The 17,428-nt window shown below is 30.9% G+C and overlaps 1 protein-coding gene across 1 annotated transcript; it reads right to left on the bottom strand.

The window, feature by feature from the left end:
* Positions 1-6,016: 6,016 nt before the first annotated feature.
* On the bottom strand, positions 6,017-10,062 carry LOC130806225 (50S ribosomal protein L9, chloroplastic). The gene is made up of 7 exons (XM_057671227.1): positions 9,754-10,062; positions 9,488-9,615; positions 8,033-8,078; positions 7,635-7,732; positions 7,494-7,541; positions 6,588-6,765; positions 6,017-6,277 (listed from the first exon to the last, which is right to left on the bottom strand). The coding sequence occupies exons 1-6, from the start codon at positions 9,901-9,903 to the stop codon at positions 6,645-6,647; spliced, it is 591 nt and encodes a 196-aa protein (XP_057527210.1). The 5' UTR covers positions 9,904-10,062; the 3' UTR covers positions 6,017-6,277; positions 6,588-6,644.
* Positions 10,063-17,428: the final 7,366 nt, after the last annotated feature.

The following is a 17,428-nucleotide window of genomic DNA, read 5'->3' as shown; positions in this document are numbered from 1 at the left end:
TCTTCCCTGTTGCATGGGCTGTCGTCGAAACAGAAAACGTAGAAACTTGGACTTGGTTTCTAAATCTCCTTGTAGAAGACCTAAAGTCGGTTAGTTCATCAAGTAGTTGGGTGCAAGCAGGATGTGAAGATTTTACCTTCATGAGCGATAGGCAAAAGGTATGAACGTAATTACTTGATTTCTATGGTTTGAGGGAATTGGTTTCTAAATACTAATGTGTTCACAATGTAGGGTTTGATTGAAGCTTTAAACGAAGTGATTCCTAAAGCCGAAATTAGGTTCTGCTGTAGGCATATATGGGCTAACTTTAAGATTAAGTTCCCTGGAGAGTTGTACAAGCATCACTTTTGGAAAGCAGCAAGAGCTTACAACAAGGTATGGATGTGTCATAATTTACCTTTTACAGTTTTATTTTAATGTCGAACTAAGTAGTAATAATTTACCTTTTACAGTTTGATTTTGATAGAGAAATGAATGAAATAAAGAATATTTCTGTTCAAGCATATGAATATCTAGTTGCTATTCCTGCTAAACACTGGTCTAGGCATGCTTTTCCTATTAGGAGTAAGTCTGGGATGTTGTTAAATAATTGTTGTGAGTCATTCAATAATGTGTTAGTAGAAGCTAGGGGGAAGCCCATTATTTCTCTTATGGGGTGGATTAGGAGATATGTGATGCAAAGGAGTGCAGCCAAAAGAGAAGGGTTGGGTAGCTTTAAAGGTGTGTTGATGCCAGCTATCTCCAAAATGATTGAAAAAAATTCAAAGGAAATATATGGTTTGAGGGTAATCCCAGTGGATGTGTCTGAGTTTGAGGTGGATGATGATGAAAAAAGTTACGTTGTGAACTTGACCAATAAGACATGCCTTTGTGGAAGTTGGAATCTTCTTGGGATCCCTTGCAAACATGCCATGGCTTGTATTTGTATTAGAAAATTGGATGCTAGTGAATTTGTCCATCGGGCGTATCTTGTAGAAATGTATGCAAAGACGTATGCTCCTAAGTTTTATGGTATGCCAGGACGTGAAATGTGGCCGACAACCACTTTAGCAAAACCTCTTCCTCCACCATTTCGAAAGATTCCTGGAAGGCCTAAAATGAAGAAAAGAAAAAAGGAAAACGATGAAGGTAAAGGAGGTAACAAGCCTGTAAATGCTGTTCGAGAATTCAAGCAACGAAGATGTGGTAATTGCGGTGAGTTAGGCCACAACAAAAGAAAATGCAAGAATGCAAGAGCACCACATCCAACAGGGAGGAAGTCAAAGGGTGGAAGGCCTAAAATGGGAACTCCTTGCACCAGCAGTGAACAAACGCAAACCGAAACAACAGCATCCACTTCATGTATAGTGGATCAACAAAGTCAAATATAGAGCTGTGTTCTGATATATGTAATTGAGAATGTAATTTGTGCTGAATTATTGTAAGACATTTATTGTGCTGTGCTTCTGATTCATATTATGTTGTTGAGATCATGTAAGACATATATTATGCTGTATCAAATGGCTGTAGTTCATGTGCTGAATTAATATATTCATGTGCTGAATCAGATAGCATGTACTTCAAATAGCCTATCATTCTTCAAATAGCTGTAGAGGGATGTTCAGATCAGAGTTGATTCAGTAAGAATGTGTTCTGATATATGTGTTCTGATATATGCTGTATAATTGATGTTTGAACAAGCATGGTAAGACATATTTGTGTTCTGATCAAGTATAATAGCTGTATCAAAGCAACATGCTGTATAAAAGTTGAATCATTAAATGGTGTATGTGCTGTGCTGTATGTCTGGTTGTGTTGAGCATGTAATGAAAACCAGCTGCATCAATGTAAGCATGTAATGAAAACCAGCATGTATCAATGTAAGCAAAGTGTTGAATGAAAACATTCATCATGAAAAACAACCCAGCAACTTGCTTACATATGACAGCAAAGTGCAAAGTGCAAAGTGCATCCTAAACAACCCAGCAACAGTAACAACCCAGCAAAGACACAGCAACAAGCTTAAGAAAAACAACCCAGCAAACACCAAACATACAACTAACAGCAAAGAGCAAATACACATTACATAAAGACAAGTGTATTTACAGTTCTTGCAATAGAAATTAAATAGAAAAAATAAAAGCTTAATTCATTGAATAATCATGATCAATTTACAATACCCAAATCACTGTTACAATTAATCTTAAATATGTCCTAAACTTCAAATACTAGCCTTGATTAATACAAGAAACAGTAACAAAAAACAAACGAAAAACCCTAATACAAAGCTTGTAAACTGATTTCCATGCTTCCTCTCATTCATCCATTTCTTCTTAATCCTTTTAATTTCTGAAATTGCTTGTTCCTTTTCATGTTCCAAGCAACAAACCTTTGATGTCAAAATCTTGATTTCGGTTGCCAATTGTCGTTTCTCCTCCACAAGCTTGTTCGTCAATTCTCTTTGCCATACAGCCATTTCAGGATGATCAACCCATTTAAACCTTTTGCATCCCCTCCAATTTGTATCAGGATCATAAAAAACGCAACTCTTAAACCTTCTTCCTGGATTTTCCTTGGTCCATGAAACCCTCCTTGCAAAGGGAACTCCACACCCACATCTTTCAGTTATCGAGTTTTGCGTTGAAGAAGAAGAAGACATTACTGATTAGTTTAGGGTTTTTCGAAGAGGAAGGATAGAAAATTAGGATTTTTTCGAAGAAGAGGGATGAAATGGGAAGAAGAGCAGTACTGAATTGAAAAGCAGCAATGAAGATGGTACATATATTCATGGTCACGTGCGTCACACGTGAGAGTCAACCGTTTATTTGAACGGTCAAACTAACCTATCCGTTAAGAGGTAGTCTTTTGCAAACAAAAACATTACATAAGGTAGTTTTTTGCAAAAAAAATTAGAAAAAGGTAGTTTTTTTGCAAAATCATGTATAGAATAGGTAGTTTGTTAGAATTTTCTCTCTCTCTCTCTCTCTCTCTATATATATATATATATATATATATATATATATATATATATATATATATATATATATATATATATGTATATATATATGTATATATATATATATAGATATATATAGTATATATATATATATATATATATATATATATTATATACTATATATATTATATATATATATATATATATATATATATATATATTATATATATATATACTATATATATATATATATATATATATATATATATATATATATATATATATATAATATATATATATATAATATATATATATATATATATATATATATATATATATATATATATATATATATATATATATATATATATATATATATATATATATATATATATATATATATATATGTATATATATATATATATATGTATATATATATATATATATGTATATATATATATATATATGTATATATATATATATATATATATATATATATATATATATATATATATATATATATATGTATATATATATATATATATATATATATATATATATATTTAAAATCTTTGACCTGTTGGGTTAATTAAAAGCCAAATCAAGCCCTGCTGAAAGTGCCTAGACCAGCAACCCGCGCCGCCTGAGAGCCCTCCTTAAATATTTCATGTTCAATGAGTAGATTTGAAGTGAATCTGTAAGTTGTGGTCACTTGTCATGTGACTTTTGATATCATGTTAAAAAATCAACTAAACAAAAAGTTTAATCTGGTAGTTGAAGTCCTAAATTACTAATAATCCAAAATATATTATATACTTTAATAATATCTTCGGTCTTGATTAGTTTTTATTAGTGACATTTTCTCATAATATCACGACGATTGAGGAAATAAAGTTACTTGTTGGTGAATCTTAAAGGATTTATGGAGCAAATTGCTGAAAAGGATAATACCCAGTCCAGTGTGATCTCAATGTCTTTGTTTGGAAGAAACAAGCGGAATAAAATGGAATGAGTAAAGCCGATCGAAAAGGCCAGGGTATGACTATGACCGGCCATTTCTATAAACGGACTTACGGAGTATAGAAGACAAAGGCATTATTATTTTAGTTGCCTACACCTTGGAAATTATCAATGGTATGTTTAAATTTTTACGCTTTATTAATGGTATTCCTAATAAGTTTTTTTTATTATTAATGGTATCTTCGTGTTTTTGAGCGTCTTACAAGCGTAATCTTTTTTAACTTTTTCAGTCCAAAACCGTTAACTTTTTTATGTTTTAAATTGAAAAATAAAAGAAAAAAAAATTAGCGGTTTTGGACGGGAAAAGTTAAGAAAGGTTATAGTTGTAAGACCTCAATAATACGAGGGTACCATTTATAATAAAAAAAAACTTAGAAGTATCATTGATAAAAGTGCCAAAATTCAGGGGTACCATTGATAATTTCTCTAAAAAATAAGTTATTCGTATAAAGAAGTTTTAATCTGTAAAAATAAATTGCATCAGTAAAAATAGTTGTTATGAGTAAAAATCAATTTTAAAATTAAAACTCAGTTATAATTTAACTATGTTAAATCTAAAGTAACGCTTTTAGATTGTTAAATAATTTATGTTGATAAAACTTGAAGAGATTATAGGCATCACTATGAAATTACAAGTCTTTGCAACCTAATATAAATTTCTAGGAATTGAAATTACAACGTATTTAATTAACTTAAAATAAATAAAAAAAATTCCTTAAATTGAAGATACTTTAAAACAATACTGTCTACGGAAATTTGATACCAAACAAAGGCACTATCTAGTTTTCTAAACGCGTTATTCCGCCTACTTAGTGCTTAGGCTTAAAACTTGGAATACACTCTTGAGATACAACGGTTTGCAATTAATTATAAGCACTATATGATAAATCTTTATGAAGTATTAGAGAAATATTGAGCAATCTTAGAAATAGAATGAAAAGAAGTGATCAATCTCCTTGACACTTAATAATTTGTAAAGAATTTAACTTGGGGAGATTGAGAGGAATAATATTGCATTCACTTAAAATAATTAAGAAATTGCACTTATGAATTGTATCATCTCACGTAAGAGATATTAAATCTATGTATATGATGGTAGAATTAACTACCCATGATTTAATTATTTACTCACCTTCCTATTTTTTAGGAAATAAAATAGGAAATTTTATTTATTAGGTTTTATATTAAAAGTAAATGTAACTTTTAATTAATAAATCCTATTCAAAATAAAGCTCTATTTTCTTATTCTTTTTGGACACGGGTTTTTAGCTTCCTGTCCTTAAGAAACTTGTCAATAATTTTCATGGAATTAAACCTTAGTATAATCAAAACTTATAATTATACTTAAACTTTTATACCTTAATATACATCATATACTTAAGACTTTTATATCTTTTATACTCTAAATTATCTAACAAACTAAAAATCAATTACAATTAAATAATCAGTTTCATTAAATACAAATTAGTATCAATCAATAAAAATCAATTACAATTTATAAAAATTGAGTTCAATCCTTAAAAATTAGCTAATATAGTAACAAATCAGTTGAACTAAGTATCACAAATTATCAGAAAAAGTCATTGAAAATACTTTAAACAATTGCTATAGCATCTATGATTTGAAACTAAAATTTTTTTATGAGTATACAATAGCTTTCATTATTCTAACAAATTATTACATCAGTTAAAAATTTTTTTTATTAGGTACTTTTCAAAATTTTAGCTTGATTTGTTTTAGCTTAAGTGATGTTTGATTTTCCAAAAACGTTCTGAGGAAATTTACTATTCAATTTTTTTATATAGTTTATTAAGCGACCTAAAATAGAAAAGTGTTTTATATCCTTTTAAAAATATTTTTATCTTAAATTAGAACGAAAGTAATTTTCTCCCGTTCGAAAATCTCCATTTTTTGGTTGTGGGTAGGCTCCCGAATCTCTATATTTACGAAAGTTCGGAGACTTTAATACTTTTTATCACTAAAATAAACCATGATTTTCTCCGATACTTCTGGTGGCACTCTTCCTGGGCAGTAAATTGGCTATTGTAGCTAAAGAAACACTTTCTTTATCCTGAAAGAGCCAGGAGAAGGATTACATACATCAAAAAACAGTGTTAAATTCTTAATCCCAATAATATCAGGTCGACTTTTCAACTCATACAGCCAAAAAATAAAAAAAAATAAAAAAAAAATGGCACTATCAGATTTGAGGAAAGACAGAATTAATGTTTAGGCTGGCTAACTAAACTATTTAGACACATAAAAATTACACTTGTTGGTGCATATGGGCATCTATAATGTATCACAATACCTGTAACTTTCCTGCAAAAGACCAAACAAGCAATATAAATATTTGTGTGAGATGAAACCAAAAACTATCATTTATAGAAGTGTTTTTAAGACAAATAAAGATATACACGACCATGGAAAAACTAAATACTGGCCTTGAGCCCCCAAGAGGTCTGAACTGGTTTTTGCCGAGCATGAAAATTTTCGTGGTTTACAGTTTGACAGTGACCAGGAGTTATTAAGTCCGGTTATTCGTAACTCGTAAGGTATAGAGAACACAGAAATCTGGTGAAACACCAGTCATTTTTGCCTTCGAATGACCTAATAAGAAAAGTTTTCTTACCTTCGAGTGGAATCCAAAAGCAGGGTTGTCTGGTGAAATACTCCGAAAGAACCTTTGTTAGTTGGCAAACACATTTATGCGAACCTGTGCAGTGACCTCTGGATGCAACTTCAATTCGGCAATATACTCCCCCGTTTCCCTGATTTCTGGGAGGAAAACAATTTTTTTGTCCACATCCCTGAACCAAAATGAAACCGATGTGTAAACAAATCTATGGTTTTATTTTGAAGATAAATGAAGTAACAAAAACTCGTCCAAGCAGACAGTTTTACTTAGCCTTCTTTGCACGGATGAGAGCTCATATAAATTTAGTAACAAGTTGAAACAGCTTATAAGTAATTTCTGTTTTCATTGTCACATCTCCTTGAATCCCGATTTCATGCCTCTTTATAAATTATGAGATGCATTTATAAATAGTTCTCCACCAATACATCTCTTCCGTCTCCTTTGTTCCTTTTCTGCTCTTAACATTCCTTTCAATGAAGGCAGAGGTTGAGAAGGCATAGATGCAATATTGCATCTATTCACGTGTTTAAAAACTTTCCCACTAAAGTTCAGAACTCACTAGTCCATTGAAGTCTTACTGATGCCTCTCCGGAAGAGAATGAAGGGCAGGGAAGGGGGTGGGGAGGCAGGAGAAAGACTAGATTTTTGGGTCACTTCTCATATTTTCGACAAAACTAAGTTATCCACTCTCAGACATGTATTAACTTTATAATATCACTATTGCTCTAAACGTAAGGCACACATAGATTAAACCACCTAGGAACAATTTTACTTTAGAAGATGACTAAAAAAGGTACGATATTTTATGAAAACTAACGTCTATCGAAGTCCTTTACACTTTGTTCATTGTCGCAGAGAATCGTAATGATATGGATGCGAGTAATGTGCTCGTAATGGTACCTTTGAAGTTGCGCCTTAATAATGTCCACAAGATCTTGTGCAGTGACACTGTCAAGTTCATCAGAAATACATCAGAAGTTCAAAACTAATTATGAGAATAGAAGAAGACAGGACAAGAATGTTAAATAAGGATTTTCTTACGTTCCAAATATCTGTTTTCCTTTTCCACCTTTGCGTTTAACTTTGAAAGCTCCAACAGTTTCAAAGATTCGAGCAAGTTGTTGTGCCTCTTCTTTTACCTAAACATATAAAGCAACATCACTGAACAACCAGTTGTTTTATGAGGGTACGGTATCCTACATCAAGCTGACCTGACCCCATCCAGACGAGCTAGTTAGTGGCATCGGGTTAATGCACGAATAATGCAATGTTGTTTTGCTGAAGTGTTCAATGAGATACAACAAAAATACATAATTTGAATAGTAGAAAAAGCTTAGAATTATTATTAAATCTAAAAATGCAAGCGTTTCTAAATCCGATGCATCTTGGCTGTGAATTTGAACAAACATATCTCCATTTAAAGCTTCAATTAGACTCACCCTTTTCTTCTCAGCTTCAATTCTTTCTTCTTCCATCTTCATCTCCCTTTACAAAAAAAAACAAAGAATTCAAACAAATTTGCTTCGCAGCTGCAACTGTTTTAAGTAAATAGTTTGAAATTCTAATCAAAAAATTCTTCAATGTGCAGAAATCAAAATGTTTCCCTTGTATTTCTTTCTTACATCATGAAAGCATGTAATATAGGTTTTACAAGATCCCTTTTTAATATGGACACAAAAGGTTTCACGACGCTATGATCATTGCTAAAGAAAAGCAATAGTCGTAATTTCCACCCTCTAAAACTCAACAAGCCAAAATTCCATGTGTTAGAAATAGATGGATCTAGTTCCATCGTCAATAATCCACACTTTAGGGAAGCCTTTCAGTTCATTTACCCCACAAGTAAAATTATGAAAAAGATTTCAAATTGTCCGCTATAAACACTATATTAGTACTGATAAATTTGGACTTGTACACAAAACCTATATAAAAGAAGAGTAGGCTGCACACAAATCCAATGAGGTTCCATCCTAAAACCAATTGATATTAGGAGAAATGACCAATCAAATATATATGTTCGTAAACCTCTCACTAATTCTTCATGTGGGATCAAATGTGGGTTATTTTCCAACAAGTACTATATACATTGTATGAAAAGTCTTTTCCCTCATCCTTTCAAGCTGTCAAATTTCCTTTGTTTATGAGTGAGCTTCTTATCTAAGTTGAGTACTTAGATTTTTGACCAGCTAGGGCTATTCAAGATTGAATCTATGGTTATCACTGTGATGAGATTAGAGTAGGGAGACAAGAATAAACAAGAGACAAAAACAACCTTGAAGGAAAGATAAAAATTCAGCCGGACAGACTTTGACATCCAAACAATTCACAGTATAAAGCTGATTTGCCACTGATTAATTATAATGTCATAGACCTACTTAAACGTCGTTAGTCTCCCACATCTCGCTACTGTCGGGATTTACCTGTATAGGCTTGTAAGTTAAAGACGTTCACAGCCCAATCTACAGCTAGATGGTATCGACACTACAATAGTTTACGAAACAAGAGTTCATCAGAAGCAATGCCAACCCACGCTCATACCCCAATCTGAAGAGGGTGATTTTCTAACACTATAACTATAAACTACAGTGATTCATCTATTCTGAGATTTCTACACTGCTTCCAGTATCCAATCCCAAGAAATATGCTGACTATACCCACAACAACATACATCTCCAACTTCAATAAATGGAAACACAGTAGTACAATGTTCATTACCAAAAACCTTAATCCTTGAAGATTAGAGTCGACTACATAGATTTCCCTTATTCATTTCTTCCAATTGTCTACCATCTCAACAGCAGTGCGATAATTCATATAAACAAGACACAAAATGATAGTATTGTATCCCCAAATAAAATCACAGTAGAGTTAATAGAAACATATAAAGAGCTTACTTAATCAATAATGGGGTGACAATCTGAGCTTTACCCATGGGAAACAAGAAATTTCTGTAAAAACCAGCTCTTACATCCAAAAGCTGGCCCTTTTTCCCCAAATCAGGAACATCATCCTTCAATATTATCTGCACAAACAACACATAATTCAACAATGACTTATAACTAAGAACTAGCAACAGTACCAAATTAAAAAGAAATTGCTACCCAGGAAACTAAAAGTATGAAACAATCAAAGGGAAATGAAAGGAGAGAAGTTGAGTCACCTTGCGGATTTTCTTGGTTTTCTTTTGAGCTACAATTGGAAGAATGAATCTACCATATTCAGGGGATTTCAGAGGTTCGTTAGTGGCTCCTGCAAAGTTGTGGAAAGAATTGCTCCATGAGAGCGAGAGCGTAGAAGTTGTTGATGACATAGTTGTGGATTATCACGTACAAGTTACAACACTACCTCTTCTTCGGCTTGTAATCTCTTTCCAGACTTAAGAGTTAAGACCTTATCCTTCTGGGAAAAAAGCCGTTAGCCCGTTATTAAAATGGATACCCCATGATTAAAAAACAATTCTACGAGTACGAGACCGTATCACAGATCTAGAAATAAAAATTACGGGTAGAATTAACGTATTAGAGTAAATTAATTAAAAATTCGATGGAGTTTTATTTGTAAAATGAGTAACTTAAAAATTTTTCATTACTCCAAATTGACTTATTCAAATAAAATATTACAATAATAATTTCATGTCACTGCCACTACAAAATAAAAAAGCGATAAACGTCATCAACACCGCATCTACAAAGTTACAGATTACAAGAGATTAAAGTTTGACATAGTGAAATACTTTCTTCCTTCCTCCGTTATGAAATACTCGCTATATTATAGTTATTGATACTATTCATCATTTATGCTTATTTTATAAATTATGGCTTATATGTAAGGCAAGTGAAATCTTGTTGTAATCGTCTAAACACGTAAACTTAACTTTTTATAATTTTTAGTGAAACGGAGAAAGTACAAGGTAACAAAAACAAAGGACAATAAATTAAAAAAAAAACATAGGTAGCCTATGCTACCTATTGTCACATAGTGCATCCGCGAATGTGTATCATTGAGAGACTCGTCTCATACATTAATGGTTAAATAGCTTATTTCATATATATTATGAAAATATAAACTCTTTATTTGAATTTTTCGACAGACGGTCTCTCATAAATATAGATCAACAAAAAGTGTACCTCATGCACCTTATAACATGCTTAAGTTTAAAATGAACTTGGTCCGGACCATGTTTTTTTAAATTCTTTTCTAATGAAGCATTTCATTTCCAACTTTACACTACTCATTCTCCATTTCAATTAATCACACTTTTTAAATTCTAATATACTCTTGTTTTCAAATATTATTTCCATTCACTTTTTCGCAAATTCCAATACAGACTTTAAAATTAAACAATTTTAATTGTGAGTTTTTAAAAATTCTAAAAAACTGATTTTTAGTAAGTACATATTAAGATGAATTTAACAAGATCCCACATGAATATGTTTTTTCTAATAAATAGATGAAAAATCGTAGTCAAAGTTTAACACTAAAATTCGAAAATTTCATTTGAGAAGTTTATATGAAAACGGAGGGAGTATTAAATATAAAAATTGGTACATGCTATTTTAGTATACATTAAGTCCATACGAACTAACTCTCTTGTAACTTAAGATTTAATTTTCCATAGGGTGGCTTAAAATTTTTTGTCAATGGAGCTGGATGGGGCTAACTTGGATGAAATTGATTTAATATTCCTCTTGCAAAATTGAATTAAAATTTCGTAATTTAAGTTTAAAATGATCAAACTTGTATGTTTGTTGAACCTGGATCAAACCATATGAAAATTGTAACATTATTAGCATGTTATACTTTGAATTGACAAATGTTAACCAAAAAGATTACAAAATAAGCTTGCAAATAACTTTCAGTTTAAATTTCAAATAAAATATTTATTTCTTGTTTGACAAAGAACAAAAGAGAATGTCAAAAAAAGTCAAACACTTGTGCTCACTGTTGGTAACAGCAAACAAAAGAGTTTAACTTTTTTTACTAGCTTCTAACAACAAACAGACACGGGGTAAAAACCAACAACTAATCTTTTTTTCTCCTCATTTGAGAAAAAAAAAAAAGTAAACTCTAACTTTTAAAAAACAACATTAATCTTTCTTAAAACCTTGATTAAAAATTCCTCAACCTCTTAAATTCCTTCCCTTGCTTCCAATTTAGCACTATTAAAGTAATCTGAGGCATAGTTTGCTTGCTCTAAGGTAAATTCATTTTATGCATTTTTTTAATTTAGGGTTTTGTTGAATGTCCATTGTTCATTCAAATGTAGGTCACATATTTGCAAAGTAATACTCCAGTTGCTCACTCGCATTTGACTATGGTGCTTATTAATTGATTTTACTAATTAATTATTTATTTTTTGAATTATAAATTTTGATGGTGAATTGTAGTTCATGATTTTAGTACTTCTAATTAGTTTGTTTAAATGAATTAGAACTTGATGTTTATGTTAATATGTACTTGTTTATGTCATGAACTTGATAATGATATTGATTCTATATGTATTTTTGTCAAAAATGGGATCATATGGTGTGATTATATTATATTTTTGAAATAGTGAAATTCGAACAAGTAACAGGAATATTGAGAATGTTGGTGGAAGCATAAACTTTTCGTATGCAATTTGAACTTGGAATTGAATGAATTAAAACTTCATATATGTTCAACAATACAGATTAACTTAACAATGAGTAGTGTGAGTATAAGTTATAAATATGAGATGAATAGACAATTCTTAGTCATTCCTATTGAGAATGAAGAGGCATTAAAGGCTATGTGGGAGCATTTGAAGTCTACCCTTATTCCTAATTTGGAGTTTTATGTAGAACATGTAGCATTAGGAAATCTATATGTGAACGTTGTAGAAACATATCAAGTTTTGAATGTAACTTCATCTACTCGTTACCCTATGCTTATGCCATTTTTTTTACCCAAGAAACTCAAAATCTCTTTGTTCCATTCTCCTCTTATACTCCTATTGAACCCCCTCAAATCCAACTTTCAAATGACATTGGGGTTAACTTAGGAGCAACACATGAGCGAGTATATTTAGACTCAAATAATATCCTCAAATCCAACTTTCAAATGACTTTGGGTTAACTTAGGAGCAACAAATGAGCGAGTATATTTAGACTCAAATAATGAGATTAATGAATTAATGGAAGCTCCTTATGAGAATGATGTGGCTGTGAATGAGGATGCTTAAGGCAATGACTTGACTCTAGGCAACATCCCTCCAATTGTTTCTTCTACAAATTATGTTTTAGTTCCTCCTCTAAATGAACATACAGAGGATAACTCTGGCAGGTCTTGTGCATGTAATACGACCTTCACTAAAGAAGGAATGTTCCAAAAGGGTTAGGTGTTTGATGATAAGGAGTCTTTTTGTTGAAAACCATTAGATTGTATCATCTCCGTTGAAATGTTGAATATAGAACTAATACTTCCAATCAAATTGACATAGTGTTGAAATGTAAAAGGAGATGTAGTTGGAAACTTAGGGAATAAAAAAATTTGTATTCATCTGCATGACACATTGTAACGCACAAAGGGAAGTATCAGTCTTGTGTATTAGCTAGTAACAATATATCCTGTCAGCTGGATACATTCATTTGACATCCTCTATGATTAAAAACTTTATTAGAAACTGTGTTGCTCAAGACCCGTGAATCAAGGTCTCTTTGGTGCTACGGGTGTAGAACACCATTGTTAGATAGGTACTAGAAACTGTCTAATACCAGTCACCTCCCCTTCAATCAATCGTCACATTCATTGCCTCTTAATATTGTGAGAGGCGTAATAGAAAATCACAGTTAGTAGGGTATATGGGGGTCATAAGTATTAGATCAATTTAATTTACAAACTTTATTGAATTGTTCTATGTATTTTGTTGAATATATACTTATATTATGTTTATTATATTGTATTTTATTTTATTTATTTATGTTGAGAGGCTTCGACAATGAATCATTCCACCTTGAATCATCAATTTTGCCTAAAGTTTTAATAAAAAAATATTTTATCAATTTTACCTTGTTGAAAGTTATTCACAAGTAAATCTGAGCTAAATATATCATACCAAGCTCTTACAGCTGTTTCAAACCGTAAAATCATATCATATCATATAATACTCTAATTCAATAACCACCTTTGCCACATGGCAATTAGTGAATTAGTTGTAAATGAATTAAATGCTGCCATGTGGCCTCTTTATAATTCATTTCAAAAAATTATAAAACTTTCCTAGCAAGCTAAATTACTCATGGTTAATTATTAAGAACTATAATAATATTAAACACATTTTACAAGATACAAACGAGTACATTTGGTACTTTATCATTTTCGAAATCAATTTATTCATATTCATTCTTTATTTTCGCAAGTGTAACAAGATTTAATTATAATACAACAACCACTTTGCCACGTGCTGAATCTACAATGAGAGTTGAGAAGCTCTGCTAATTTGCCACATGTAAGCTTAATATTAATCTTTGATTATTTTGTAGTTGTTTAAACTTTTTCAAGAAATAAATTGAATATTATTTTTAAATGTTACTTTTATTTGCTTGCCCATAAAAAATCATGTAATCCTTGATTATTAAAATCTAATATTTTATACAATAATTTAATTTTAATAGTTTAGTAGTGATTATTCAAACCTAAGAAAAATCATTTCTTAAAATTAGCTACCATACTAAAGAAATTGTCTATCTATATAAAATATAAATTCTACTTAGAATCACGTTAGATTTACGATGAATAATGTTAGTTATAGGAAAACATAAATTATATTTTTTGGAAAAGATAAAAGCTTAAGTCAAATCAAATTAAAAATGATATAATTAAATTTATAGAAGTTTTATGTTATTTTAAAATTATATTGTCATTCTAATGAAATTGTGTAGTCATTATCTAATTTTCATTGCTATTAAAAACTTCTACAAAAAAATAATCAAATATATATTACACTTTTTCTAGACTTAGATTAGATTACCAAATTACCTATTTCATCCATATAAATAGCACATATTTCGATCTACACTTGCACCTTCTGTATTATTTCTTATGAGAATATTAGTCTTTGTTCTCCAATCTGGTCATATACAACCAAGTTTTTAAACTATTATTTATTAAAAGTTATGATTACTACTCCCTCCGTTCCTATTTGTTCTTCCTATTTGGGTATTTCACAAAGATTAAGAAAAAGAGAATCTTTGGTGGTAGTGGGTATTATTTTAATTATATAATAGTGGGAAGTAATGATTGTATTGGAAGTATGAGGTTGTAGTAGGTATTATTTTAATTAAATAGTAGTGTGAAGTAATGATTGTATTGGAAGTATGAGAGAGAATAATTATAAATAAAAGAAAATGGGTACATTAAAAGAAAAGGGGGATTTTAAGGGATAAAAGTGAGATAAAAATTTTCTAAAAATAGAAAGTATTCTAAAGTGGAAGAACTTTTGAAACTACCCGTTATAATAATGTGGAAGATCAAAAAGGAACGGAGGGAGTATTAACTTTTTAAATAAATTTACACAAAATAGAGGGATTTGGAAGGTCTTATTTGTGGAATATTAGAAAAATGGTGAAATTAACTTAATTTAACTCCATCCCAACTTATAAAAATAGTTGTAAAATTTTTATAATATTATATCGATTATTACATTTTAATGGATTAATATTAAGAAAATTGTGCATTGCATGAGTTTCTAAACTAATTATACAATAAACTAAAAGGATTGAAAAATTCCATCTTTACTAAGATTTACCATATGAAAAAATCAAATTGTTTAATTGTTTTATTTATTGAACAAAATATCATACAATTAACTAAAAGATTTCTTTACAACGATTTTCCACATGAAATAATCAAAATGGTTAATTAAGATATTTATTAAAAATCTAAAGGATTTTTTATTACTAAAGTAAAGTTGATTTTATTCTACCATAATTTATTATATTTCTTCTAAAAAAGTAAAACACTCAAAAATACTTCATTTTACCTTGCAAAAAATTTTTTTTTTAAAAAAAGGGTAATATATTTTAAAGGGAAAGAAAAACAATATTTTTATCATTAAATCGTCATTAAATTAGTATAATATATTATATTTGATAACAATATATTTTTTTAAAATCATAATACTTCCATATCTTAATGCTAATAATTCCATGCTTTGCACGGAGTCCTATACTAGTATTTTGTTTAATTAGATGATTAGGCAGATTAGTATTTTCAAATCCAAGGGTTGTTTAACATAAACTTCTTGTAAATAGCCATTTAAAAATGCACATTTAACATTTATTTGATATAATTTCATATTCAGGTAAGAAACAAAAGCAAATATGATTCGAATAGATTTTAATCTAGCTATGAGAGCAAAAGTTTCATCGTAATCAGTATCTTCTCTTAATTATAGCTCTATGTTACTAACCTTGCTTTGTTTCTTATGATCTCTCCATCTTTATCTAGGCTATTAAAAGTATTCTAAAAAATATTTTAAGGTCGTGAACTAATTTGGGATGGTTCAAGGATGACTCACATGAGCAACATGGATGAAGAGCTAAACTAAGAGTCAAATTCAAGCAAGGAGACTGATTCATCAACACAAGAAGAATAAACAAGACACCAAACAGAAGCACAGCAGGGCACAGCAACAACTGACGAACAGCTTACCTTGCACGCTTTGCACAGCCTAACCAAGAGGGACTCAGAGGCCATGGAAGATGAAAATGGAATCTTGGTACATGGACCTTCATGCCTTGGCCCAAGACCGTCGCTATACATCATAGACAACCCACCGAAATCAGTTGTGAAGGTCAGCCAGTCGCAAGGTGTGCCAGAAAGGAACAAATCAGCATTTCAGAATTGTTGTGACCAGCTGACCTAGCATGCTTTGGCCCGATCATGTTTCATGGTATCTTGTGCCACCAAGGGTAGAAATGGAATCTCTACACTAGGAACTTGCTACCAAGACTCTTAGTGACCATTATAAACCGTTGGAAGGACACAAGAAAGGGTGTGGAAGGTCACCTGGTCAGCAAGTTGTTGTCAGAAATCAGAATGCTTAGTTTAGGGTGTTTTTCATTCTTTTAAATAAGCACATGTTGTGCACGTGTCCTTTTAATTGTCGTTATAATTAGTTATACGTGTCCTTAGCTTGCCAATGTACTTTCCCCTTTCCCCAAGTCTATATATAGGCGTCCCTAGCATTGTAATAAACAAGTTTAAGTTTGAAAATTTCAGAAATCAGAATTCATTGGATTTTTGATCCTTTGTTTCTTCCTTGAATGTGTATGAACATTCAACGATCTTGAGTAGTGCAAGATCATCACCTTTTGCAACTGAGAGTAGTCCTTGGTTGTATTAAGGGAATTGATGGCCTTGTAGGATCAAAACTCCTAGTCTTTCAATTCAAGATTCACCTTACAAACATTGTTCTGTTTGTTTGAATCATATCACTGTTTCATGTGTGTTTTAGGCTTGTTTGGTTGTTATATTGCGTGGATTTGAAGGCTGGTTTGCATCTTCACATTACATTGAAGAATTCCAACCCAAACACGCATCAATTTGGTATCAGAGCCACTGGTTACGAAGGCCGGAAAATCAAGAAAGCATCATTCATCCTGTTTGTGATTTTACAATCTGTCTGGTGAGAAATTTATGCATATCTTTTTGTAGATGTAGAATTTCATCAAATCCTTTTAGATTAATCAAGGTTAGTGTCTTAACTTTGAGTTCTTGAAAGAAAAATTGGATTTCACGTTGTGTGCAAAATTTGGCGTAAGTGTTTGCACAAACTGCAGAAACTGAATCTTGAAAACTCAAGATTCTGATCT

This window comes from Amaranthus tricolor, chromosome 1 (assembly GCF_026212465.1).
Source record: "Amaranthus tricolor cultivar Red isolate AtriRed21 chromosome 1, ASM2621246v1, whole genome shotgun sequence".
Lineage (NCBI taxonomy): Eukaryota > Viridiplantae > Streptophyta > Magnoliopsida > Caryophyllales > Amaranthaceae > Amaranthus > Amaranthus tricolor.
Note: the sequence above shows the minus strand (reverse complement) of the source record. Positions and strands in the feature narration are given on the sequence as shown.

Bases quoted from the DNA above. Each gene is read 5' to 3' on its own strand.
- LOC130806225 (XM_057671227.1), bottom strand. From the start codon at position 9,903: ATGTCATCAACAACTTCTACGCTCTCGCTCTCATGGAGCAATTCTTTC. The intron at 7,733-8,032 runs GTGAGTCTAATT...TTATATGTTTAG, and splicing joins TTGAAGCTGAGAAGAAAAGG to GTAAAAGAAGAGGCACAACA. The intron at 7,542-7,634 runs GTAAGAAAATCC...TGAACTTGACAG, and splicing joins GGAAAACAGATATTTGGAAC to TGTCACTGCACAAGATCTTG.